Source organism: Manduca sexta, chromosome 27, assembly GCF_014839805.1.
Source record: "Manduca sexta isolate Smith_Timp_Sample1 chromosome 27, JHU_Msex_v1.0, whole genome shotgun sequence".
Classification (NCBI taxonomy): domain Eukaryota; kingdom Metazoa; phylum Arthropoda; class Insecta; order Lepidoptera; family Sphingidae; genus Manduca; species Manduca sexta.
The window spans coordinates 19,303,510-19,329,220 of record NC_051141.1 but is presented as its reverse complement, the minus strand read 5'-3'; the positions used below and the strand labels follow the sequence as shown (position 1 = coordinate 19,329,220).

At 34.5% G+C, this 25,711-nt stretch overlaps 3 protein-coding genes and 1 long non-coding RNA gene across 5 annotated transcripts in view; 1 reads left to right on the top strand and 3 right to left on the bottom strand.

Annotated features, from left to right (window-relative positions):
* Nucleotides 1-1,204: 1,204 nt before the first annotated feature.
* Nucleotides 1,205-6,357, bottom strand: LOC115440536. The gene is made up of 3 exons (XR_003938353.2): nt 5,653-6,357; nt 2,586-2,715; nt 1,205-1,715 (listed from the first exon to the last, which is right to left on the bottom strand). It is a non-coding gene; the product is annotated as an uncharacterized LOC115440536 (long non-coding RNA).
* Nucleotides 6,358-8,536: 2,179 nt separating this feature from the next.
* Nucleotides 8,537-12,928, bottom strand: LOC119190845 (potassium/sodium hyperpolarization-activated cyclic nucleotide-gated channel 1-like). Its single transcript, XM_037443972.1, has 4 exons — nt 12,399-12,928; nt 11,013-12,123; nt 10,541-10,714; nt 8,537-8,895 (listed from the first exon to the last, which is right to left on the bottom strand). The coding sequence occupies exons 1-4, from the start codon at nt 12,650-12,652 to the stop codon at nt 8,776-8,778; spliced, it is 1,659 nt and encodes a 552-aa protein (XP_037299869.1). The 5' UTR covers nt 12,653-12,928; the 3' UTR covers nt 8,537-8,775.
* A 3,537-nt stretch (nt 12,929-16,465) lies between these two features.
* LOC115440580 (potassium/sodium hyperpolarization-activated cyclic nucleotide-gated channel 4) lies at nt 16,466-19,775 on the bottom strand. The gene is made up of 4 exons (XM_037443764.1): nt 18,754-19,775; nt 17,448-18,552; nt 17,199-17,372; nt 16,466-16,843 (listed from the first exon to the last, which is right to left on the bottom strand). Exons 1-4 carry the CDS (start codon nt 19,011-19,013, stop codon nt 16,718-16,720), a joined length of 1,665 nt encoding a protein of 554 aa, XP_037299661.1. The 5' UTR covers nt 19,014-19,775; the 3' UTR covers nt 16,466-16,717.
* A 1,216-nt stretch (nt 19,776-20,991) lies between these two features.
* LOC115440573 overlaps nt 20,992-25,711 on the top strand; it is a 52,990-nt gene continuing 48,270 nt past the window's right edge. Inside the window, exon 1 of one of the 2 annotated variants that reach the window (XM_030164945.2) lies at nt 20,992-21,213. In XM_030164945.2, coding sequence (XP_030020805.1) covers nt 21,081-21,213 — 133 coding nt within the window. In that variant the 5' untranslated portion in view covers nt 20,992-21,080. Of the gene's footprint in view, nt 21,214-24,541; nt 24,773-25,711 lie in introns of those variants that run through there. The other variant, XM_030164944.2, reaches the window with a different exon arrangement.

Sequence of the window (25,711 nt, the reverse complement as noted above, 5' to 3'; positions counted from 1 at the left end):
CACTGCGCCTGCGCTCCGCTCGCAATCCGCCAGTGATAGGTCTTTTCATGTATGTAAGTTTCCCTGCAGAAGTTGTATTTTGTCCTAATCATTAAATAACTAGATATTCAGAATATCCTTTTAAATAACATTTACTAAAATTCTATATAAAGTGTCATTTATTTTAATTTAATGTTTATTAATGATTTCACTTATCATAGGGATGTGCGAAGTTGTAGTTATCGATAATGTTGAGAACATCAAACTTCTTATTGCAGATTCTGGAAATACGACATTAAAAACGTATAGATAGATTGCAATTTATTACACGGTGCAATTTGACATCGAAAAAGATAATTTAAATTTATGTCGTTTTTATTTATTAATATTTTCGAATTGGTCCCGACACATCACTATCATTGAAAATGAAAATTGGTAACAACATTATAAACTTCAAATCCATGAATATCAAAGACAAAAGTTAAAATAGTATCAATGTACATTAAGTAGCTATTTTAGCATAGTTTCTAAAGCCTAAATTATTATTCTGAGCGGAATCAAACCGAAGACCACGGCATTCGTTAATACAACTTCGCCATCAAACTGTAGAAAGAAAAATCCAAACAATTTTACAATTATTTATTGTAATATAATTACATTTTGAAAAAAAAGTACTTCTTCTTAAAGCTGTATCAATTAATCAATCTCGGCTTTAAGTACCATCGAGTAAAGGTATTGAGTTCTTGAATACAAAAAGCTTAATATCTTCTTCACAGCTGAGTCGATTATGTTTAATTAACAAAAATCATCTAGAAAATCCTTCATATGCTGTGACTTAATTATAAATATTTATTTATTAAATAGCGCCACGCTTTCTTTAAATTGACAGCATCTCAAGTGATATCACACTTGCGAGCGAAATTGCGTTGCCTGTATTACAACGGCCCTTAAACAGGAGCTAGAGAGCGGATTAAGAACTCCATACATACGCGAAAGCGAATTCTATTAATCGCTCAAGTACTAGCTCTTGTAATTGGAAACAATTGCGTAAATATCTGCTGAGGCCTCTACTAATCAAAGTTATAGTGATTTAAATTTAGTCGCCACTTCATTCTAACTTTTGTCATTGACTATATTATTTAATAGAATAATGTATGACGATTAGGACCTTCAAATGGTCGTGTCATCTAGCGATTGGCGTGGAGTATCTGGCATCTTTAATTCGCCAGTAATTTTGGGCATTTGCAGTTGTGTAGTAACACCCGTCGCAAACTCACTATTGCGCCCAAAAAACCGTCTTTAGTTTCAGGTCTTCATATTTAGCTTGTTTACGCCATACGTACTTCGTTACAATTTTATAAATAATTGATTATACTCTTTTGGGAGCCAAAAGGTATTGCCGCCCCATTTTGCAGCATTATTATGACACCAATAGTACTTTTGGTATTGCATTCAGCTCGCCCCTGGCGTCTTCCCCAGGATCTAGCCGCCTGAGTAGTCAATTGGTCTGCTCACTACCCACCCCTCTCCACTACCCAAAGGTACAGTATTTGATGCTCGCAATGAAGAGAAAATGGGCGGTCACATCGCAGTCTGAAGCAACGTGATGTTACGCGACAGTACACATGGTGCTGCTATTTTCGAAGTTGTCTTCAGCTGGTCAGGGAATAGTAAACCTTCCTGCGACTGCGGAAAGCGGATTATGTCGTGATGGACCTCGTTGAGCCTCGACATATCTGCAATAATAAATATCAAACTTCTAACTAGAAGCAACAAATACACTACCTATCTCAGTAACGCCGGCAACTAACTATTATTATTAAAATTCTAATTTCTCAGTAATAATATTTTACCAGTTTAGACAAACCTCTCCCGATATACTATATGTATATAATAGAAACCAGATATTAAAAATGGCTTACTATCCCGTCACAAAAACAAACTCTAATTATCATAGAAAAAACTATTTTATGATTTTTAACATTATTAGACTGCCTCGGTGGCGTAGTTGTATTGCATGTCCGGTACAATAGCGCTCTGAGGTCCTGGGTTCGAGTCCCGGGTCGGGCAAAGTGATATTTGGGTTTTTCTGCTCAGTATCGGCCCGGAGTCTGGAATTTGTGCCCGATATGGCGATAGGCTCGCCCCCTATCACATCATGGGACGGAACATACTTGGCGAAAAGTGGGTGCCGTAGTTGCGCCTCTGCATACCCCTTCGGGGATAAAATGCGTGATGTTATGTATGTAACATTATAATTTTCTCACGAGGTTTCGAAAACTGCAGCGATAATCAAAAATATTCGCGTAAACATAAAAAACCTATTTATTATTAATGAATACATTAATAAGTACCATAAATTTTAAAAATATTAGAAACCTAATCCTACTTATTGCCATGTTTGCAATTTTATCTTTAGACAAACGCTATCTTAAACTCTGTGGATACTGAGATGCAGCTGCGTTACAAGTAGCAACACTGTGATCGTAATAATTATTTGGAACTGTTAATGAGGTATCCTCTGAATGTTACTAAAGATCGATTCGAAATATCGTGAACATTTTTGAATGTTTGTATAATAGGCAATGCTTGTTCATTTATTTCACCTGTTACAAGAAGTCTTCCGTACGTTGAAGTGCGAATACTGCTTGTATCTATACACCGACCAGCTTCAAGAGGCTTTTCTTTATTGTCTTTAAGACTATTCTTCTTCCTCTAGCGTATAGAACAACTTATCTGCAAAGGAAATTTAATGATTATAGCCTTTAACAGTTTTAAACGTAGCATGAATTGGAATTTAAGGACTCAGTCTCTTTTTTTAGTCATCGTGATATTTTATTTCTATAAAAAGTAAAAGATTTTTTTTAGAGCTTATTAAATTAGAGCAATTAATTAGCTAGGAGAATGTAGTAAATAATTGAATGTTTAATGGTTATTTTGTAATCGTAATAAAATCATAATTTTACTTTTGGTACTCTCCTATCTTTTAGATTATTATGTATGAATTAAAGAAAAAATCGCCTTCAAAAACCACTAAAAACCAAAAATTCAAGTTAACATTATATATATAAGTACAGTTAAAAAATATCGCATCGGTGCTTAATAATAAATAAATATTGCTATTGTATATTTATACAAGTATTTATATCCCAAAACACAACTGAAAAAGTCACAGGAAAGCTAAGTCCGCAATGTCGTGTACTTGGATAACATAGATATTTATTTCAATTAGTTTAAAAACAAAACTCTTAATCAATATCGAAAAAAAATCTTTAATCAAATAAAAAAATAATTTTCCAAATCGGTTACTAATCGACTGAGTCCTGAGATATCAAAATTAAAACAAATATTTATCTACTCGTCGAATTTAGAACCTTTTTCTTTTGAAGTGGATTAAAAATATATAAAAATACAAAAAAAAATGTTTTTATAAAATTCGATGTTTTAAATTATATTTTTTTATTAATATATTTCTTTCATGAATAAAATTAAGTTAAGGAACATAAAAATCAACAGCATGGAGGAAATAGTTGCGTAAATATAAAGACTGATGTTTACAAAAGTATGTCCTAACAAAGACATTTAACATCAAAACTCGCAAATTCAAATTTTATCCGACGGCTTATTCGCGCCGCCGCGCTCGCATCCCTCACGCGTAATATAGAGAGAGAAGGCATAGCTGTGCGAGCGAGACAGAAATTGGCCGCCATTTGTAATTTATCCCAGGCTACGACACTTCCAGGAATCCTCTTCCAGCCCCTTCACAGGGTGTGGCGACTGAGGGGTGGTGTGATGTTGGAAAGGGCATGGAGTACTCCACAAATCGATAATTACAATAGATGTAGATATGCATTAATTGATAATATAACTTAGGCTGATCTTCCCATAAACGTTTAGCTTACAACTTACTACCACAGTCTTAGGGCCATATTAATGACCCAATCTCATATTAATTAGAGACGAATGTCCGCAGGTTCAAATCCCAAGAGCACACACCTCTGATTTTTCTAAAATAATTATGTGTGTATTCTTTGTGAATCATCGTTTGCTTTAACAGTGTATGAAAACATCGTGAGGAAACTTGCATACTTGAGAAATTTTCTATAGGAATTTTGAGGGTATGTGAAGTCTACCAATCCGGACTAAGCCAGCATGGTGGACTAAGGCCTAATCCCTCTCCGTAGAAGAGGAGACCCGTGCCCAACAGTGGGACAGTATATAATACAGGGCTCATATTACTTATTATTTAATTTCTAATTTGAGTAGAATCTTAAGTTAACATATAAGATATTGAATCTATATTATTACTATATCGATTTTATTCTACAATTATATTAAAAAGTATTTGTCCGTTAGTCTCGCTGAAACTTGAAAAGAAAAGGCTGCACCAATTTCTAGACACTTTTGTTGTATGTATTCTATATATGATTCGCTATAGTTAGAGATGGTTTAAAAATAAATTTTAAAAAATCCAAAAGAACAAAAATAAAATAAAAAAATGTTACATAGGAAATTTTCCTGGAATTCAGCACTTAGTATTAATTACTTTCTCCATCAATTACGGACGGGAATTCTTTTTGCGTAACATTTCGAATAGCTTCTAATTCATATCGTTTTTCATAGGTTATACTTGAAACTATGATCTTGGTAACGGTTACTTTAAATGTTTCTATTTTGAGAGCTAAGTTTAATTTATTAAACAGCGCCGAGCCATCTGTCAACAGGCGTTTGAATAATAACTCAAGTTATGTTTATAAAAAAATTTCAGCATCTTAAATCTCATATAAAATTCTCGTGTCATAGTGTTAAGTCTCCAAACTTCTTTGAAACGGCTCGACCAATTCTTATGTTTTTTTTTTGTGTACAATTGTTAGGTCTAATAATCGGTCTTCTACTATATTTTAAACCCCTAAATGACTTATCATTTAGGACACCCTTAGGAGTCCCACATCAATATTTTTAAAATTTTTGTAGATTTTTTTTTTATTTGCCACTAAAGATACTCGAACCCCTATTCTTTTATCGCGATTTTAATATTCTAATTTAATTTTTGTGGCAAATATTTGTTGATTGATTTTTTTTTATTATTCAATTAGAAATAATGTATATGACAAATCAACGTTTGCCGGGTCAGCTAATGTTTACTTAGATCCTATTTAAAAATGCAACATATTTAGTAATTTAATAATATAAATAATACCAGCCCCGTATATTGTCTCACTGCTGGGTACGGGCCTCCTCTACTACTGAGAGGCATTAGGCCTTAGTCTACCACGCTGGCCTATTGCGAATTGGTAGACTTCACACACCTTTAAAATTCCTATAGAGAAATTCTTAGGTATGCAGGTTCCCCCGCGATGTTTTTATTCATCATTGAAACAAACGATAATTCACAAAGAATATACACATAATTTAAAACATGTTAGAAGTGCGTGCCCTTGTGTTTTGTACCAGCTGATATTAATTTTGGCAGTCCGTTCCACACCCAACTAGGCTTTCGCCACTTCAATTATATTATATTCTCGAGTTTTGGACTATAAATGCAACTTTTTTGAATCCACTAAGCAGCTCAGCGAATGCCTGCCCCTTAAATAGCCAACTAGACGTAATCAAAACTATAAATTAGTTCACTGGAAAACTTTTCTTATGATCTAAGCTTAAATTAAAACTTACCTTAAGTATGAGGATGTACTGCTGTCAAAGGAATCTTGCATTCTTGTAAGTGATTTTATATTTTAACTTACGGATATATTTACAGGAGAAGAATGAGTTTTCTACTGACGGATAAGGAATTTTGCATTCTTGTAACTGATTTTATATTTTAACTTACGGATATATTTACAGGAAACGAATGATTATTCTACTGACGGACAAGTAATTTTGCATTCTTGTAACTGATTTTATATTTTAACTTACGGATATATTTGCAGGAAACGAATGATTATTCTACCGACGGACGTAGAATCTTGCCATCTTCGAACTGATTTTATATTTTAACCTACGGATATATTTACAAGAGAGGAATGAATAAAATAGACTAAGTATTAAAATCTACCGACGGACTTAGAATATTGGAATCTTATTTTACAAATTATAACGCTAAATCTATTTTTATATATTAATGATTTTCACCAATCAACAGAATCTTGCAGTCTTAGAATTGATTTTATAATTTTAAACAATTTGTAACGACTTATCGATTTTTTTTCAGCAAATAGCAGAATTAAAAAGAGATTTTTTTTACAAGACATCTCAAATTGATTTTATTTAGTCCCTGCACTTTAAATATTTTGAGAAATTTTATTTATTCTTCAAGTATTTATGAGAGCACAAGTGTTCGCTTCCCGAGGTATGTTTCGGTAATGAATCTTCCGAAGTGAGTTCTCAGTCCCGTGGTCCGCTAATCCGGGTCCGAGGGCGTACGTTGGGACCTTTTATGCCACAAGGGGCGGTGCCGAGTAAAGTCGGGGGCACAACGAACGCTACATTCTAGAACTTTCGTGATTTATTAAGTCATACTGTCTTAATATTTCTGATGGTTTTATTACTGTCGCTAATTATAATAAAGTATACCTCAGGCAAATCGGAACATTTTTATCTATATATAAAAAAATGAATCCCTATTTCCCTTGGTCACGCCATCACGCGTGAACGGATGGACCGATTTCACTATTTTTTTTTGTGTTTGTTATTGTCAGGAGAAGGATCTTATGAAAGAAAAAATTAAGGAAGTTAAGCGGAACGTTAGAAAATTTAAGAAAAGTTAATTTCAGCGATTGGCAGAATGCGCGCTGCAAATTCATAGTTAAGACGGGACAACGTCTATTCGAGTCAACTAGTGTTAAATAAAAGAAAGGTAGGTGGTAGATAATAGAGTCTTTATCACTACATCACTAACATTTTCGTTGTTAAATCAAATGCGACAATTTTTTCGCTCGACTAATTTTAATGTAAACCAAATTCCCTAAACATAGTTTTACTGCTCACAAACATCTAATACAGTTATTTTATTGATAATTGAATAAACAATTGTGTTTTTGGGTAAATATTCAATTTTTACTTTATCCATAAAGCATCGGAATGTTTGCCGGCAAACATAACAGCTACATGACATTCACGTGTGTCACGGGAATATAACCTTATGTACTACATAATAACTAACTAATATTCCTTGATTGTATGAGAATTATTGTTACGCGCCGCTATCCTAGCCGATGACATCGGGCGTTTCCGGAAGTATTCGGCTGCGCGCGCAGACTGGCAGAAGAGAAGATATGTCACGCAGCGACTATTCTATTATTCTTTTTGGTTGGACGTTGTCAAAAAAATGTCTAAAATTGTATTCTGTAATTATTTTTCTAATATAATGTTTACTGTAATATAAAAGAGCGTTTTAACATTATACTTGAATCAAAATGTATAAATTTTATTCACAAATTTATTGAGGTCTTGGTGTGTCTCTTAATAAATACAATGCAAACGGAGCTCTATTACAATCGCTGTTTAATTCATATTTGAAAAACACGCTCCCCGACTTAAGCCATTGTAGCCATATACAAAAGTAACCCGCCCGTCCCTATCATTCTATGTAATAATAATATTCCTGGAAAATTCTCCTCTATCTGTTACACAGGATCTGACAAGGACGGGTGCATACAAAATGTCCGATGTCAGGTATTGATTTATGGGTTTCCCTAGCAACCGCCCAGACGGGAGGCAGCCCCCTTCGTTTATTTAGAGAATCAAAATGATGTACTTGCGTTTGTTTTGATTTATTAATCTATCTATCAAAACTTTATTATCGTTATTTATTCTTTACTAGCGACTCGCCCCGGCTTCGCACGGGTGCAATATTTTTCCACTATTTAATGGATGTTTCTATACATATAAACCTTCCTCTTGAATCACTCTATCTATTAAAAAAAAAAAAAAACCGCATCAAAATCGGTTGCGTAGTTTTAAAGATTTAAGCATACAAAGGTAGGGACAGAGAAAACGACTTTGTTTTATACTATGTAGTGATTCAAATAATATGACAATAGCTTGCGGTGATAGATGTAATTCTTAATATTAATTATTTTTTAAAAAAATATTTATGTTACTAGATATTGCATTGTAAAAAGTATTTATCGATTGCTAAAAGAACGTGTTTAACAAAATTACTCCTTTTTGGCTTAAGAGTGAAACAAGAAACGAAACAAAATAAGAATATCGATAATCACTTAAATAAAGACTTTATTGTTCTCTTACTAACAAAGAACCGCAAGAAAGAAACTAAGCTTATTTTTTTTATACTTGGGCCCCATTGTTCAATCTCAGGTAAGCTTACCGACGTATAACTGACATTTTGATAGCTTATTTTGTGGATTTATACACACATCACGGATTTATCTCCGATGACGTATGCAGAGGCGTAACCAGGGCACCCACTTTTCGCCATATGTATTCCGTCCCATGATGTGATAGGGGGCGAGCCTCACCATATCGGGCACAAATTCCAGACTCTGGGCTGATAATGAGCAGAAAAATCCAAATATCACTTTGCCCGACCCGGGATTCGAACCCAAGACCTCATAGCGTTGGCATACCGCGCATGCAGTACAACTACGCCACGTAGGTCCAGTTTTGTATAATCGTATTATTAAAATGTCAGTATCGTAACAAATCTGTAATTTCAACACATAGTCTATACAAACAAGTCAGAATTTCCAATTTACACGTCCGGCAATTTACTGAAGATTTAACAATCAATTCCTTCGTAAGATATAATTTGCTAATCTTAAGACGCATGTACCGCTATACAGTTTGATGTTCCGGAATCCTATTCTTCTGCATCAGCTGGAGCCGCAACCTGGAGAATAAATCAGCGTGATCCCTCATCAGAATCCTGAAGACAGTCTTCTTCAGTATCAGCACCTGGATGGAAATTATTTTTATTTATTACACTTTATTGTACACCATGGATAAAAATAATGTAACAAGAAAAGAGAAAATAGTACAAATGGCGGTCTTATCGCACAAGGCAATCTCTTTCAGAGAACCATGGGATGGATATAAGAGAAAACGGAATATCTTGTATATATGTAATTGAATATGCAATTTCGAAAAGATCACGTCTCATAAATATCTATATATTTTGTATTGTATAAATCTAGATCTATATCGAGAAATGTATATATAATAACAAATAAAAAAAACATCCATAATTTTTATTGCTAATTGAACTCAAATTCTAACACATACTACAACAAACAAAACTACTATTTTTTTACCATACTTTAGAAAATTCCATTTCCTGAACTTTTTACATTTTCGGACATCTGCCCTTCTCGAAATTGCATATTCAACTATACATAATTAATCCTCTATCGAACAATTTAATATTGAGTATTTTTGCTCAGTATCAGCCCGGAGCCTGGGATTTGTATCCGATATGAGTAAACGCTGGTCCTCACATCACTGGTGGTCTCTCATATGTGTGGGACCGCCTGGGTAGGTACCACTGCAAAGCAGCAGTGTGTAGTCACTGTTATGTTCCGGTTTGAAGAACATCTGGACATAATAAGATTTAACATTTCATGTCTCAGGATGGCGAGCGCAGTGGAATACCAAACAATACTTTGTAATCCAAGGTATTGGATAGTGTTTCTACTGTTTATGGGCGGTCGTATTGCTAACCATGAGGCGAACGGCAAGCTCGTCTCGTCATTCAAAGCAATAAAAAAATACATCATGGGATGGAATACACATGGCGGAAAGTGAGTGCACTAGTTACATTGCCTATCCCTTTGGTTATAAACGGCGTGAGTGTGTTAAAATGTGCATTTCACCTCTGCCTACCCTCGAAAAAGAAAAATCGTTATTCTTTTTATTTATAATTATGTACATAAAGTAACGATTTGATTAGTTCTTAGCAATAAGAGCCACCTGAAAACAATTTCTTTTTTATTCGTTACCTTTTGTAATGTATAGCCATATTTAATTTGAATGTTAATGAAGACTAATGAAATCAACACACCCCGTAACCATGAAAGCTGCGAAATCTAGAAACATCTCGAGAAAGTAATAATAATAAACTGCGATAAATTTCGAATAATAGTTTTATTTTAAAATGTAATTCGCGTAAACATAAGAAATTTTGTGGATATTCATTGAGCATACTTACCAAGCAGCGATAGCCTAGTTGGGTGTGGAACGGACTGCCAAAACGAATGTCCGCAGGTTCAAATCCCAAGGGCACACACCTCTGACTTTTCTAAAAAATCATGTGGGTGTTCTTTGTAAATTTATCGTTCGCTTTAACGGTGAAGGAAAACATTGTGAGAAAGCCGGTACATCTGAGAAGTTCTCCATAGGAATTTCGAAGGTGTGTGAAGTCTACCAATCCTTACTAGGCCAGCGTGGCAGACTAAGGCCTAATCCCTCTCAGTAGTAGAGGAGGCCCATGCTCAGCAGTGGGCAAGTATATAATTCAGGGCTGATATTATTATTATTATTATACTAACCATTATTTCACTTATATATTTGTCTACCATTAGGTCGAAATAAAATATATACATACCTTGCAAGAAGTAATAGCGATGACATATGACATGCGCACTTCCTTATCGGTGACGAGGGAAAGCTCGCCGAAGTAGTCTCCATCGATGAGGTGTCCTGTCTCGTGCTCCTGCGCAGAGTACACTGCCAGCTCGCCGACGTCCACTATCATCAGCCCGTCACCACTCATCCAGGGCTGAGGAATAAACATTTCAATACAATTCCTATGTGAGAGTCCGCTCTGGTAGACAAATATGTAATCTTCAATCATCACTTTAATGCATTCAGTTAAATGGTTTAGTTACGCTACTAACTGAGCCTGAAATGGACATCGCTCTTTAAGAATTAGTAGTTGATTAACTATTTAATAATAACCCTAATTGCATAAAAAACGTTACTCTGTATACAGAGTAACGTTTTTTATGTAACTGTATTATCCTTATAATCACGCTATTTTTATTATTCTTTATGAAGTCAGATATTATGTTACTTACTTCAGCCACGATATCTCCCGTAAGAAATATGTTTTGAGTCAACGCCAGTACTATTTGCTGCATTAATTCTGGGGGCCAACCGGAGAAGAATGGTAGTCGCGCGATACGCTTGCTGTAACAATGCAGAGTAGCTTCTCTCTTTAACACGCTGGGCAGACCAGCGTACAGCTCGTTAGATACCTCCACTCTCCTTATGTCGGACATTTTGAAATCATAGAACTGGTTTATTTTGTGATGCATTGCGTTTGGAAGCTGGCGGTAGCTAGCAAGATTGAGTGCCAACGTCTTGTTGATCATCATCTGATCTTTACTGTACTTGCGCCTAATTATTAGGCCGTAGCATTCTAACAGACACCACATGTAGAAAATATTGGCTATAATATAAGCAACCAGAGAGGTCATTTTATCCAGATAATATGTCGATAATCTGGGTCCTCCAAAACTGAACAATAGAAGGGACTTGCAAATCCTTCCAAAATTAAAGCAAAACAGATTGATATTCCGGGGAGCGCCTGCAACGAGAAACTTTATTGCTAATAGGTAATTGAAGAGCGCTGTCTCATTTACTTTGCCTGTCCACATATTCGTGATCAAGCATATAGTGTCACTTAGGTCAAATAATTGCAGTATGCTGGTGAAACCAACGACACCGATGCGAAGAAATCTGAAGAAATACATCGCCTTGGAAGGAGCTCGAGCGCGAGTCCAGTACTTGCTGGATTCAAAAACTCTATACAAACTGATGACATTGATGATTCTCAAGGCGCAAACGAAGTAGTTGGTCTTGCAGAGGGTGCATTCGATATCGCCTCCGTACCTGAGCAACATGATCCATTGGAGCGGAATAGCGGAGCCGCAATGAAGGAAAAGTTTGGTACAGCAATAATTCAATATGCCTTGTTTTGTATCAAGTATGATTCTTTTGGTCTGGCTGTCTATTATTCCGGTTTCTAAGTTGACTACCAAGTCAGCGATGACGATGAGCTCGACACACAAAGCGACGTAGTAGAAGAACATGTGGAACACCTTCCCGAACAGAACCGAGGTATTGTGGTGAAAGGCTATCGTGTGTAGGATGAACACGTGAACCATTAGACAGTCCCAGATGTTTCTGAAAGAGATTGACATTATATAATGTTGATTAAACGTGCTTTATACAACTATGTTTATAAATATATTTTTAAAATTGAATATATTATATGAGTAAGCAGTTAGCATCTAATATTTGAGTATATGAGCTATTAATTCATTTAATACTAACTTTCCAGTCGCTTTTATGTACCAACATAAAGGAATCTCAAGACTATTTTTAAGAAGAATTTTTATGTCATTATGATCACTGCCGAGCTGACCTACTCCGAAATTGTACAGCAAATGTATCATTACCTAAATTTGCTGAATGGATGAATGCGGTTTCTATACTGGCGGTACTGTTTGAACCGCTCCAAGTGCATGTTCCTGGAGCTGGTGAAGTAGAGCCAGGCCCTGCGGTCGCTATAGGAGAGGAGAAACAGGTCGTTCCACCACCGCTTGAAGCCAATGATAAAGCCGCCGCCTACAATGTCAATCTGTAGGACGTCCTTCTGTGGGACGATGAGGCATCTGTGGTCGTAGTACGATTCCTGATCTTTGTTGTACATTTTCAGCGTCTTCTTCTTTCAAAACTGATTACAAACAGTATGTCAAAGAGCATTTATAATGTAATACTATAGAAAATATGTAAGCGCCACGTTAAATCGACGAGATCTCCTTTTTTTGCTCAGAACAATGTAAATTTTCTGTGGCTGCCAATGACAAGTAGACATTGATTAGCTTTATAGCTAAGATAAAAGAAAGTTGATCATCTTATCTCTGACATCCTTTTTGCTGACATCTGTAAAACTCTGAGGTTATATATGACCATTCTCTTTGTAAATATATGACAGCCATGCTTACTTTACCATAATTTTTTAGTAATATATTAATTAATATATTTATTAATTTAAAGAACGCTTACACACACAGTCTTATGAAAAATTCGCAAAGCTATGCTTATTTAAAACAAAATTTACTCGATCAAACGAAAACGAATTAAGTAAGTATATGTACTTAAATAATTTAGTTTTTATATGTGTTTTTATTTGGTGTCACATTAAATTTAAAAAAAAATGAAATTGATTCTTAATCCGGTAATTTGCTCCCTTGAGAAATACTTGAATTATTAAAGTGATTTTGTAAGTAGATAGCGCTAACGTCACATGGATTGTTACTATCCATCTTTGTAACGAGAAAAGCTTTTCACGAGGGTGAAGCCGTAAGCAACATCTTGTTTATTATAATTCAAAACCAAACATTTGACTTCGTAGAAAGAAATTCAAAATCTCCTGTTGTAATGGACTAAATGTAGTTATATTTATCTGTTTAATAGTGGCAAAAGGTGAAATTTTTCAAAAGGGAAACCGACGCAACGTATTTGTACTAACATGAATGCGGTTTGCAAATCTTTCAAATGATAATTAGATTCTATACAAAGGGCAGCCGATAGGAATTGGTGCATATGGACTTTCACAGTTTATGGTGCATATTACCCATTACATAATTTTGTGAAATATTAATATTTCGTGAAGGGCATTAGACTAAACTCTACCTGGCAACATAAAGCTCATTACTAAATTTACAGCTAATAAATAGCTGTGAACATACGCTCTGTTCTTAGTCTAACTCTTTTGGGTTCTTAACATCCAGCATCAGCTGTTGTTGTTAACAATACTTTTTATATGGATTATGCACCTAGTCTGAAATAAATAATATAATCATAAAGTGCTGCGAAGCAGTTGAATACGCGGCATGGCCACCGCTCTGAGGTAATAGGTTTTTCTGCCATTACCCGATGTCAGATATTTGTGTCCGATATGGTCATAGGCTTGCCCCTTATCACAATATGGGACGGAACACCCAGGCTAAAAATTGGTGCCTTGGTTACATCTCTGCCTTCATTGTACCTAAATTAATATTTCCAACTCCTCTCTATCTTTCTATTTGATTAATTTCGTTGCGGGATAATGACATATTAGTTTTCCATGAGACTCGCCGAGCTTCACTGTTCGGTGTCATAAAATGCGTGCCGCTGCAGATCCTGGCTTACAGGAGTTGTAATGGTGGGTGTGAGGGCGGGAAAGTCTTAAGATCTCTGCCTACACCATTGACAATAACCGTTCGTCGCTGGCTTACACCTTCGGGCACAAATCCATGATGTGTTTGTATTATTTTAACTATAGTTACTGTCGCCATCTACTGTAGAAATACATAACTACTAGAGGCACTAAAGAGAGCCCTGAAGCAAAACCTATTTCAGTATACAATCTTGTTCAAATTTCACGTGATACCGATAGAGGGCGTAAATCAACGTCTACCGCATGATTTGCATTACTAATTGGAAACTACATAGTCATTTTTACATTGTATCTAAAATCGTTCATAAACAACGAATAAATTCACTCAAAATAAATTTACATAAATTTAACGAATCTCCTACGTTTAATAATATTTATATAATACAACAGCATCCATTATATAACCAGTACAAAGATTATACGGTTTGCTAAATTACAATAAGTAAAAAGTACCTATCCCTTTTCAATTACATTGTGTTTGGACTTTGCGATCTGAACTCCCCTCGTTGTTTACCCTAAGGTAGCATTCACACGAAACAACGCGATTCGACGATCCGCGATTTTAATGCTATCGACGTGACAAAATATCTTCGTATAAAGCAGATATTGATCTATTTGAATCATCTTGAAAATAACCACAAGAGTTTTGTTTCAAAATTTTGTTTTTTATTACCTTTTTTATTACCTGATTTTTTGGTCTCTTTTTGTTCTGTAGGTATCTGCTATTCTGGACTTCTACAAAATAATTTATTTGAATTTATAAAATGTTAAATATTATTAAAATCAGATTTCAATTACCGTACCAATACATAGGTAGATTCATTTCATAAGAAACATTAAATATTTTGACAATATTTTTTTTATACGACTGATGGAAAATGCTTTGCGATTTTGATATAAAATATACGACTAAATAATTTATAAGAAGATAGTAAATAAAATGAATCAATTAAATAACAAGAAATATATTTATGATCACACCACAAATTTCTATAAAAACGCAAGCAACGGCGTCCGAAAAGTCGCAGTCTTTCGCCAGTGTGAAATAATCTTAAACGGGATTTGGACCCATTTATGAAAAATACAATTAAGCTTTGTAAAAGGATCGCAGTCAGGTGGCCTCCCCTACGTCAACCAGCGTCAATGTATGCAGCCTAGTTCAATTATGTTGCCAGTACTAAGCTTTGTGCAAAACGTATCAAAGAGATTGGAAGGATCATATCCTTTGATACGCTTCAATACAAAATTAAAATGACCCCTGCAGCTGGACAGTGCTTTGTCCGAATCTAGTTAGGTTTCAAAGGAACCCTGTATACCTATTTGCAACGTACAATCGCTAGAGATTTTTTAAATGCTACGAGAATTTCAATGCTTTCGCGTTATTATATCGAAACTCGAAATCTCATTTATTCTTTAGCCGTCGGCTAATCTCGCCTATTGTTCCTTTAAAAGGTACTTTGAATAAAAACTGTTAAAGCCAGGTTTGAATAGACCGGTTTTTGAAATAAGTGTGTATTCATTTGCGAATAAGAACAAACTATGCAATAAATGTACTTTTAACTGTCGTTATTTATTTTATAAAATGAAATTACCTGTTTCATATAGAAGCAAGATGGTTAATCTTTGGAGAGTTCATAATATGGTCACAATATTACTATAACCTAGCATGTATTATTTCTATTTTTTTCAACTAACAGCAATACCTATTAGTGCTACGAGTACTTATGCTTCACGAGGTATGAAGGAAATTGTACCCATTGTGATTACTGGACGATATGAAACTATCTTATGCTAGTCATGATGGTTCTTTCCCACGCAGTGCATATTATTATTTGTTGCCTGACTGAAAGAAAGAAGGTTCTGAATTCAATTTGTAATTTATTTCATGTCTGTTACCTCAGATTTCAGTAATTTATGAACCTTTTTAGAAAATACTTTTTTATATGAAAGGATATTATTCCAGGTTGGTCCCATAGAAATATTCTTAAAATCTGTTCAGTAGTTTTGATACTAGTTACTACCTACATATTTGTATCTATATGCTTGTCGATTGACTACCTCGTCTCATCATTCATTTGCTTACCAATATAATTTTCTTTTTAATTTTATGAATAAATTTCCTCATTATACGTTGTTATATTATTTATTAGACTATTTAAAACATAACATGATACATTGTTTGCTTTTCAAGGGACAGTAGCAGCGCATCACAACGATATTTTGCCAACTATGTTATGTTTCCATGTTATAGGAAGCGAACATGTTGTCATGTATTATTGGTTTAATTAATTGGCTCAATAAATGGCTAAATAAAAAAGTCAGTTTAATGTGGCTATTTGAATGTAAATGCAATAAAAGACGAACAGTGTTTAATAAGCATAAAAATATCTAATGTTATTGTTATTTAAAAATATAGGGTAAATAAATTAAATCACAAAAACCATGTAGAACTGTTTATTAAACTAACACATACCAACAGCCATCTTATACTGGAAAACATACTAATATGATGCATAACGCAACTTAAATAATGCATAAAATAATAATTACAAACTACGTTTGCGGCTCTTCGATCTCAGCTGAACTAAACTTCCTTTTCAGCTGGTTTTTCAAGTTGAAGAACATTTCTGGGTAATTTCTCATGAGCTCTCGAAACGCAGACTTTTGTAGCACTAAGATCTGAACGTGAAATATTTCCTTAACTCATAGACGTGTTTAAATATTGCTAAACGGAGTTAATGAGGATGATAAAATCAGATAGATAGGACGAAGGGGGTGAAAAGAAACAAAAATAATTACCGGACAACATGCTTATTGCGTGTCAAGAGTGATCAGACCTGATAAAGGTCCAACGAACTGCTGGATGCAGCTCGCTTCTAACGGGTCATGTTGTTTTTTTTTTTTGGAAATCGTGTGTTCATCTGTTGACATCCTGTAGCAGCTACTGATGATAGCATCATGATGTTGACGATGACTTTTGTGATAATGATGAGTAATGAATTCAATGATGGTCTAATAATTATGCAGTTCACACCTTACAAGGAGTAATAGCGACGACATATGACATGCGCACTTCCATGTCAGTGACAAGGGAGAGCTCGCCGAAATAGTCTCCGTCGATGAGGTGTCCTGTCTCCTGCTCCTGCGCAGAATACACCGCCAGCTCGCCGACGTCCACTATCATCAGACCTTTTCCACTTACCCATGGCTAGCATATAAAGTAAACAATGATAGCAAGAGGAAACCTCAAAAATACTATTTAAGTAATGTCCACGCTAAATACCTGAGTTAAGGCATCATTCCTCAGATAAACCTCCTCCTTCAGCAGCAGCACAACCTTCTCGATTATATCAAGCGGCCAAACGGAGAAGAACGGAATTTTCATTAATCTTTTCTGGTAACAGCTTAACATGGCTTCCTTTTTCAGGATCTTAGGCAAAGATATGTACAGTCCATTCATGGTCTGTACTTTCCTCATAATCGAACTATTAAAGGCAAAATACAATTTCACTTTGTCGCATAATTTGTCTGGAAGCTGACGGCAGTGGACTAAGTTAAGGGTTATTTCCTGGCTGATGATGATTTGGTCCTCCGGAAACTTCAACCAATTCACGAAAGCAAAACATTCGAGGAAACACCACATGTAAAATATATTGGCTATAATATAGGCTGTCAGTGACGTCATTTTATCAAGATAGTACGCACTGCTTCTAAAACCAAAAGTGAAAAGTAGGAGGGATTTGCAAATTCTGCCAAAATTGTAACAGATCAATTTGTAGTTACTCATAGTTTCCGGATCGCCAAATTTAGATATAAGGAGAATGCTATAAAGAGAATCATTGTATAGTTCCCCAGTGTTTATAATATTTATCAATCCAATGGTGTCAACCAAATCATAAAACTGCATCATCGTGATGAATCCTAAAACTATGATACGGAGAAATTTATACACGTGAGTAATTTTAGAGGAAGCACGGCCTCGAATCCAATACTTGGTTGTCTCGAAAACTCTGTACAGACTGACGGTATTTATGATCCTTAAGGTGGAGACGAAGTAGTTAGTCTTGCAGAGGCAGCAGTCAATTTCAAGACCGTATCTCATAAACATTATAGTTTGAAGAGGTATAGCCGATGCGCAGTGAAGAAAGAGCTTCGTACAACAATACTCCAACAGACCCTTCTTCGCGTTCAGTACAACTTTTTTGGCTTCTTTGTCTATGTATCCAGTTTTAAAGTTGACGAGCAAGTCTACCAGTATGATGACTTCAAAAATAACCGCGATGTAGTACAGAGCGGGGGACACTTGCCCGAATAATACTGAAGTGTTATGGTGAAATATAAATTTCTTTGTTATGAACACAACCAGCATGAGCCCATCCCAGGAGTTCCTGGAAATAAATGCTATTGTTTAATCTTTATCGACAAATATGTTTTCGTTTTTAAAAAAACTAAACCAAAGTACACCATTTTCGACTACAAAATCCGGTTATGAGATACGAAATCGCAGCCGTGTGGTTTCCTGTTCTCCTCTCAATTTGCCCGTGTAACTTATACTTTTCTAACTGAGCAAATTGAATAGAATTCATTACCTGAACTTACTAAAAGGATGTATGCGACTTCGATACCGGCGGTACTGTTTGACTCTTTCCATGCGCATGGCGTGAGAGCTGGTGAAATACACCTGTGACCGTCGGTCGCTATACGAGAGGAGGAACATATCGTTCCACCACCTCTTCAGTATTACTCCAAAACCGTTGCCTAGGATGTCTGTCTGTAACACGTCCTTCTGCGGGATGATCGAGCAAAGGTGATCGTAGTACGACCCTTGGAAATCGTTCCGACCATACATTTTTATATTTATTAATTACAAGGAAACTGTTGTAGTATTCAAAAAGAATAATTACAACAAAGAGAATTATAATATTTGTGGCAAGAATTATAATAGATCTTAGATAATAGGGCAGTAATTATTATTTGTTGACAACGCTGTCAAAACGGCGCAAAAAGGCTAAAGACGGTGATACATACATACTATGGGAAACTAAAGAAATTTTTGCTAATGTCTCCTAGCTTTAGTTATTATTCTCAGACCTTTCTTCGGGTTGATCAATCCATCTATAAATGTTAGCTATCAATAAATAAATAAATTATACAATTTACAGGATGAAATAAATTCAAATGGTCTTACCCCGACACGGCAACCTCAGTCGCTTACTTTTGCTATACGATGAAGCAGGTCGATAGAAAAACTTAATACTTGGTAAAAAAAATATTAAAGAATAGCTTTTATTTCGATACTCTAAAAAGAAAAACAGACTAAATTGAATCGAACTTTATTTTAAACTTTGTAGAGATTAAAGCTTGTCGCGAGATGTAAGTACTTTTGTCAATACATACATAATTATTGTATCACTTTTTTTTTATTATTTTTTTTATCTACTCAAGTAAATTTTGCGACAAGCTTTTGTCTCTACAAACATTAAGTAAATCATCTAACGTCGTACACTCAATTTACATGAAAACTTAAGAATATGAAGTACTTAAGTACCTATAGGTAGATCTTATTTTATTGCAATGTAATCCTAGTTGTTATACGCAGCTATCTGTAAAGTCCAGAACGCGACGAAAGAAGATAGAGATGATAATAAACTATATATATGAAGACAAGATTAGTGTTTTTCCAAAATGTGTATGCATAATATTATTTATAACATGAGTAGGTAGCAACTTATGCTAAGATGTGATATTTACGTAATATACTTACCTTCATTAATTATGGGCACGGCCTGTAATAACACCTGGCGTGAAGTTTTAAGCATGTACTTTCACTCGTGACTAGCTTCAAGTCGGCCAAGCTGAGTTGCGCAATTGTACCTTCTGTGTGCTGCGTGCGATGAGCCAGTCTCATTTTTTGGTGTCATTAAAGTACTTAATAGATAGAAAATATTAAACTACAGAATATTATAATGCTACATATTAAGTAATTAAGTATTATGAGAAAAAAAATATTTTCGAGATTCCTCGCAACACACCGAAAAACCGTCCGAAATTAGCCGAACGCACTCTACAGCAAAAACAAAACTTAAGTACTCCGTACTTTCTCCTACGCGTTCATTACATTGAAATAGATAATTTAACACATAGGTACACAATCTTATTAATAGATTATTTTCTAAAATTATCAAAGTAGCTATCGTTTACTAATCATCTTAACGCACACTCCTCTTACATTCACCATGCTCCGCTCCACAAGCACCCACAATATACCTTGCGAAACGAGTAGCTTATATGCCGACGCTTGTCTTAGAATTTTCTTTTTTTTCATACTATTATACCTATTATTTAATTAATTTGTTTGTTAACCTAATATCTACATACTGTTTTATCTATTTTCTCGCGGCTAATCACTTTTGTTGTAAGTATTTTTTATTATGGTAGTCCAAGACACAAGCGCAGCTTATTTGGAAACCACTTGCAAAATAGACTGTAACTTATATGCCCATTGAGTACCTACGTATTTGAAATAAATAAAAATAAATATTTTACGAAAGCGTACGACTTCACCGAATCACTTTATTTTCGATATCTGAAAAGATCGAATATTTCGGTTTTTTTGTAAAAGTTTCTTATTTTATAAATATACATTTAAACAGGAAATCTGTAATAAGATAATTTCTTCCACTTCCAATAAGTATTATAGATAATTTCAAAACCATAAATACTATTATTATTTGGTATTATAAAGTAATTATAATTTATTACATATTGTTTGCTTCATGTAAACAATACGATGTGTATCCGAAAGCACTGGCCCCAACCGCCATATCTAAATTTTGACAATGTCGCATTGACAACATCGGCCATTGATGTCGTTTGTGTTTTTGTTATTCCAAATCACTGCAATTAAGTGTGCAATATGCCTAGGAATATAACTAGCGAAGTTCGTGAAATAATATTAAAAGTTAAAGAGTTTATGGACGAGGAAAAGAGAATGCAAGTGCCTATAATACCGCTGAGCAAAGTGTATGTTCGAGTATCGGCTGCCACAGGTAAGAGCAAAACAATAAAAAAATTAACGAATTGTCATCAGACGAACCTCGTAATCGCTGCATTTGTTTTCTTGAATATTAAAGACGAGTCCAGTAACCTTGTTGTAAAATTGTTAGGCTTCAATAATGTAAACAAGGGCTATAATGCAGGTTACTTCAAGCCATAGGTACACATTGTGGGCGCTTGCCTTATTCATAATGCATTTGCTAATAGGTTCGATCGATTAATAATTTGTCTTGACTTCACGGCGGAATGTGCTAACTTATTCATACTAATCGGCCTACAGAGCGTTTGAGAATTCATTTAGAATCTAAATTACACATCAAACTTGAATATAAGTGCATAATAGCACATGTACTAAGCCATTTGTTATAGAAACACTCTTGTGTATTTTTTATTATTAAATTCGAAGAAGGAAGACACCTGTAATATTTTTACATTGGTCATATAGATTTATTCTTAAATGGTTTTCTTATATATTTTTTATACCTCATGTAATAAGTCGCACACAACCAAGCAACCAAGTTTGAGCAATACATTTGCCAACAAGCTATATGGTTTCTATTAAATTTAACAACTTTTTTCATATGGGCACAGCAGTGACCCCACTGCCTCTGATGCTTAGAGGAGTGCTGTCCAGAAATAATGTTGATAGATGAAGGATGTATACCCGCTTCCCTGTCAATATAGTTAGTGCTCTTTAGATAGAATGTCAACAGATGAAATATGATTGATGATTAATATAATTTGGCCGGCCTAATAGTTATTCTTCAATTGACAAAGCGATGCTGTAATAACAATGTCGACTTATCTTAAACAACAATATTGTTTAACAAACTTAGAATAAATCCAAAAGTAGGTTTCGAACTAAAAAAATGAATGGGATGAAGGGAAGGTGACATTATTATTCTGAAATTATAATAATTTACAATAAATTTTATGTTGTTTCACTGTGTTGTTTGTTACAAAGTGTATTGTATCTGCAATGACTGGTCATCTGGGATCATGAATTATTTAATATGTATCTGCCTTATTTTAAATTGTCCCAAAAAATAAGGCAAGTTAGGAATAAATGTCAATTTCTTAGAAAAGCCTAATATTGCAATATTGAAAAAAAAAATATATATACCACATTATTGCTGGGGTTCTGAAAGGTTTATCAAAGTAATGGGTAACTAACACCTATTTTCATTTGACAGCGCTGTCAAATCAATATAGGTTTCTGAAACATTATTCAGAGGGTAGGGCTGTTGTCATTAATTTATTGACTTTTTATTAATAAGTTATTCTCCAACTGTCAAAAGGTGCCAATATGCCTATCACAACATTCACATAGTTAGCTGCTGTTATATAATATCTCAGAGTAATAAAGGTACTTAAGCCAGTGGCATAGTTGTATTGTGTGCTCGATAGCTATAAAACTATTCTGCGGTCCAGTACATGTAAGGTTAACCCGCAATCACATCATGAAACAAGCAAGCAAAATTACTACTCTGCCTATCCCATCAAAAATAAACAGGTGGCATCTACCTGTTTCCATATTATGTAGATACAACTTTGATTTTATTAAAATGTTTTTATGATACATAATTTTGATAAGTTACTATGGTAAAATCAATATAAAGCCTATAACATGGAATTTGGCAGATATAACAATATAATATTATTAAAATCAATTCAAAGATTTTTATCTTAGCACATGCTTTTATACACTGCACTGGGTTAAATACTTAAAAGTTGTACCTATTGATTGTGGATAAATTTCCAGATATATATATTATTTAATTCAAAGGATGTTTTTCATGAGTCCATATTATTTAAACCCTATTACAAAACATATTAAGGCCATAGCTCAAGGCATGGCCAAAATGAAAAAAAAAAATTCTAGTACCCTGCAATTAGTAGGACAGAAAAAAGCTCTGCGAAGTTTAATTGTTTACTTTATTTTACATATATCAATAATACCACATGATTATATTAAGTAAAAATGCTTTTTGTTCTTGAAATTTTTAAATTATTTAAACATTTAAATGATAAATAAAATTTTAATGACTGTTTTGTGATATCATCCTGGTAGTATTTACTTTTAAACTAAGCGATATGTTAAATATTTATGTTATTTCAAATAGCGAGTTATGTGTCCTGGACCCTGGGCTCCATCCTGCATACCATCCTCTCGCAGTCCGTTCCACTCTGTTATTCCATATTACAATTCATTAAACCCTGTTTTGGTGTGATTAATTTGCTGTCATATTATGATTAGTTATTTTGCGTTATCAGTTGTGAGTTTGTTATGGAGTATTGATGTTAAATATAATTAATTACAAGCCATTAAATCAATCAAGCTCAATCGGAACACTCGAAATTTTACGATTCGGATATTTGCATACACTACGCGTAAATAATATTACATACTGGTATTTTTGTTCACATTGGTTCACTACATTTTTTTCATACGAGTTGTCGATGTGTATATGTGCGTATGGAACAATTTTGCTCATTTGATTTGTTAAGGAATGGTTGTCTAGTTTTAAAAAAAATATTACTGCCTAATAAATAGGCTGTTGAATACTCCTTGCTCGTTAAAAATGGGCTTGACATCAAAGTAGAGCTAATTTGTCCCATGTCGCAATGTATTGTACGCGGTCTAGGCATTTTATTTTATGTATAAACTTAAGTTTAAGAAATGTATATTAAGTATATGTTCTAGGCCAGCAGTGGTCACTTATCATTAGGTGAACCGTATGCTTGTTTGATCAAAAAATATGAACACATTCATTTATTTATTGTGTTCCCTATTTCAATATGTATGTTTCTACCTGGGTTTAAATGCGTTGTATGTGTGTCGCACGAGTGACTTTACCATAATCTTTAGAGCAATGCGAGTTTTCATAGGCGACGTCGATTTATACTATATGTGGATCCCAATGAAATTTTTCTATGATTTTCTATTGCCGTCAAGAGCTAAAAAAGGCTAATACTGCGCTTTACAAATGTCATATTAGTGGTAATTGCTATAGATACTGAACTACTATGGCAGATAATCCCAAATTAGTTTTCTTCTTATATGGAGTACATGTATTCCAGGCCTTACGATCGACACTAACTTCCTCTATCTGTTGTGTAAACTACGGTATGGCGGCATGCCTCAGTTTCAGTACAATATCCAGCCGCTGAGTTTTAGTTCGTCAGTTAAAATGAAAATACCTGCTGTGAATGGTAGATGGCGCATTTCAGAATAAATTTATAAAGTATGAAGCCTTGGTGGCGCTAGTGGACTATTTACCTGGATCAATACTTGAAAGCTACGTATCCACTCTGTTTAAAACGCCCCTGTGCCAATCTTCTTATTGTGCAAAGTGGTCGTCTCGGGACAATAAGTTTGTTCAGTCGGTGTATCGGCTTTTTTCACGATGATTACACACGAGTTAACTGAAACCGACGAGGAAACAAAGTTAGTGATATGGATTAAGATTGGTGATGTTACGAAGGACGATATTAAGAAGGACAATGCTAAAAAAGATGATAAAATCAAGACTGATATTAAGAAGGATAAAGGTAAGTTGATTTAAAGTTTATTGTTGATAATGCTTTGCCTTCTCGGTTCGCATGTCTGTTCGGGATGAAGAATTAAAAATACACTCTATGGTAATAAGATAAAGCAGTTTGTGTTTTTTGGAATTATCTTGGTAGTTCCAGAGACTACCCTTTGCAAACAAAGTTATAATATCTACGTCTATATTAGTACAATCAGTTTTTTTTTTTAATATTTAATGCATTATCGATGATACTAAATGAGTGAATTACAGCATTTCATCGGATAATCATTACCTAGTGCCAGGTTTTTACGCCTAAGCCTAGTTTTAAACGAAATTGAAACATCGTCGCAGAAACACATTGTTGTTATTAAAATGACACCCATGTGTGCATGTGCATACGGTTGACTTTCAGTTAGCATTGTGTATCATGGACATCTTGTGCATCAGCTTATTTAAGTATTACTAATAGTCAAAATTTTGTGGACAACGAATGAGATTGTTTTGCATAAAAGTTTGGTTAAATGTCTGCAGTATAACTATGACGCAGTTTTGTCATAATTTACTAGATTGAAAGATAGATGGCGCTAAATTAAATTTTCACTGAGTTTTGAAACTGATGGCGTTTCTCCATTAGATAGTTTTGAAATAGAAGTTCATAGGATATAAAATTGCAATTCAAGGATATTTTGTCATCAGACGTCTTGTATGTCTGCGCAGTACGCAAACTAATATCCTTCGGTTTGCAATGCATACCTGAAGAGATGAAAGCTCAAATAAAGAGATTGACCTTTTGCTAATATTAAAATATATTTAGTTTTTACAAATTTAGATTTTTAAAGCTTATATTGTTGATTCTAAAGTATTGTCCGCGAGGCATTGTAGGAACAATTGAGTTAATAAAGTAAGAGTTAGTAAAGTTACGACTCAAACCGTAAGTACGCACTTATGAACCCATGAT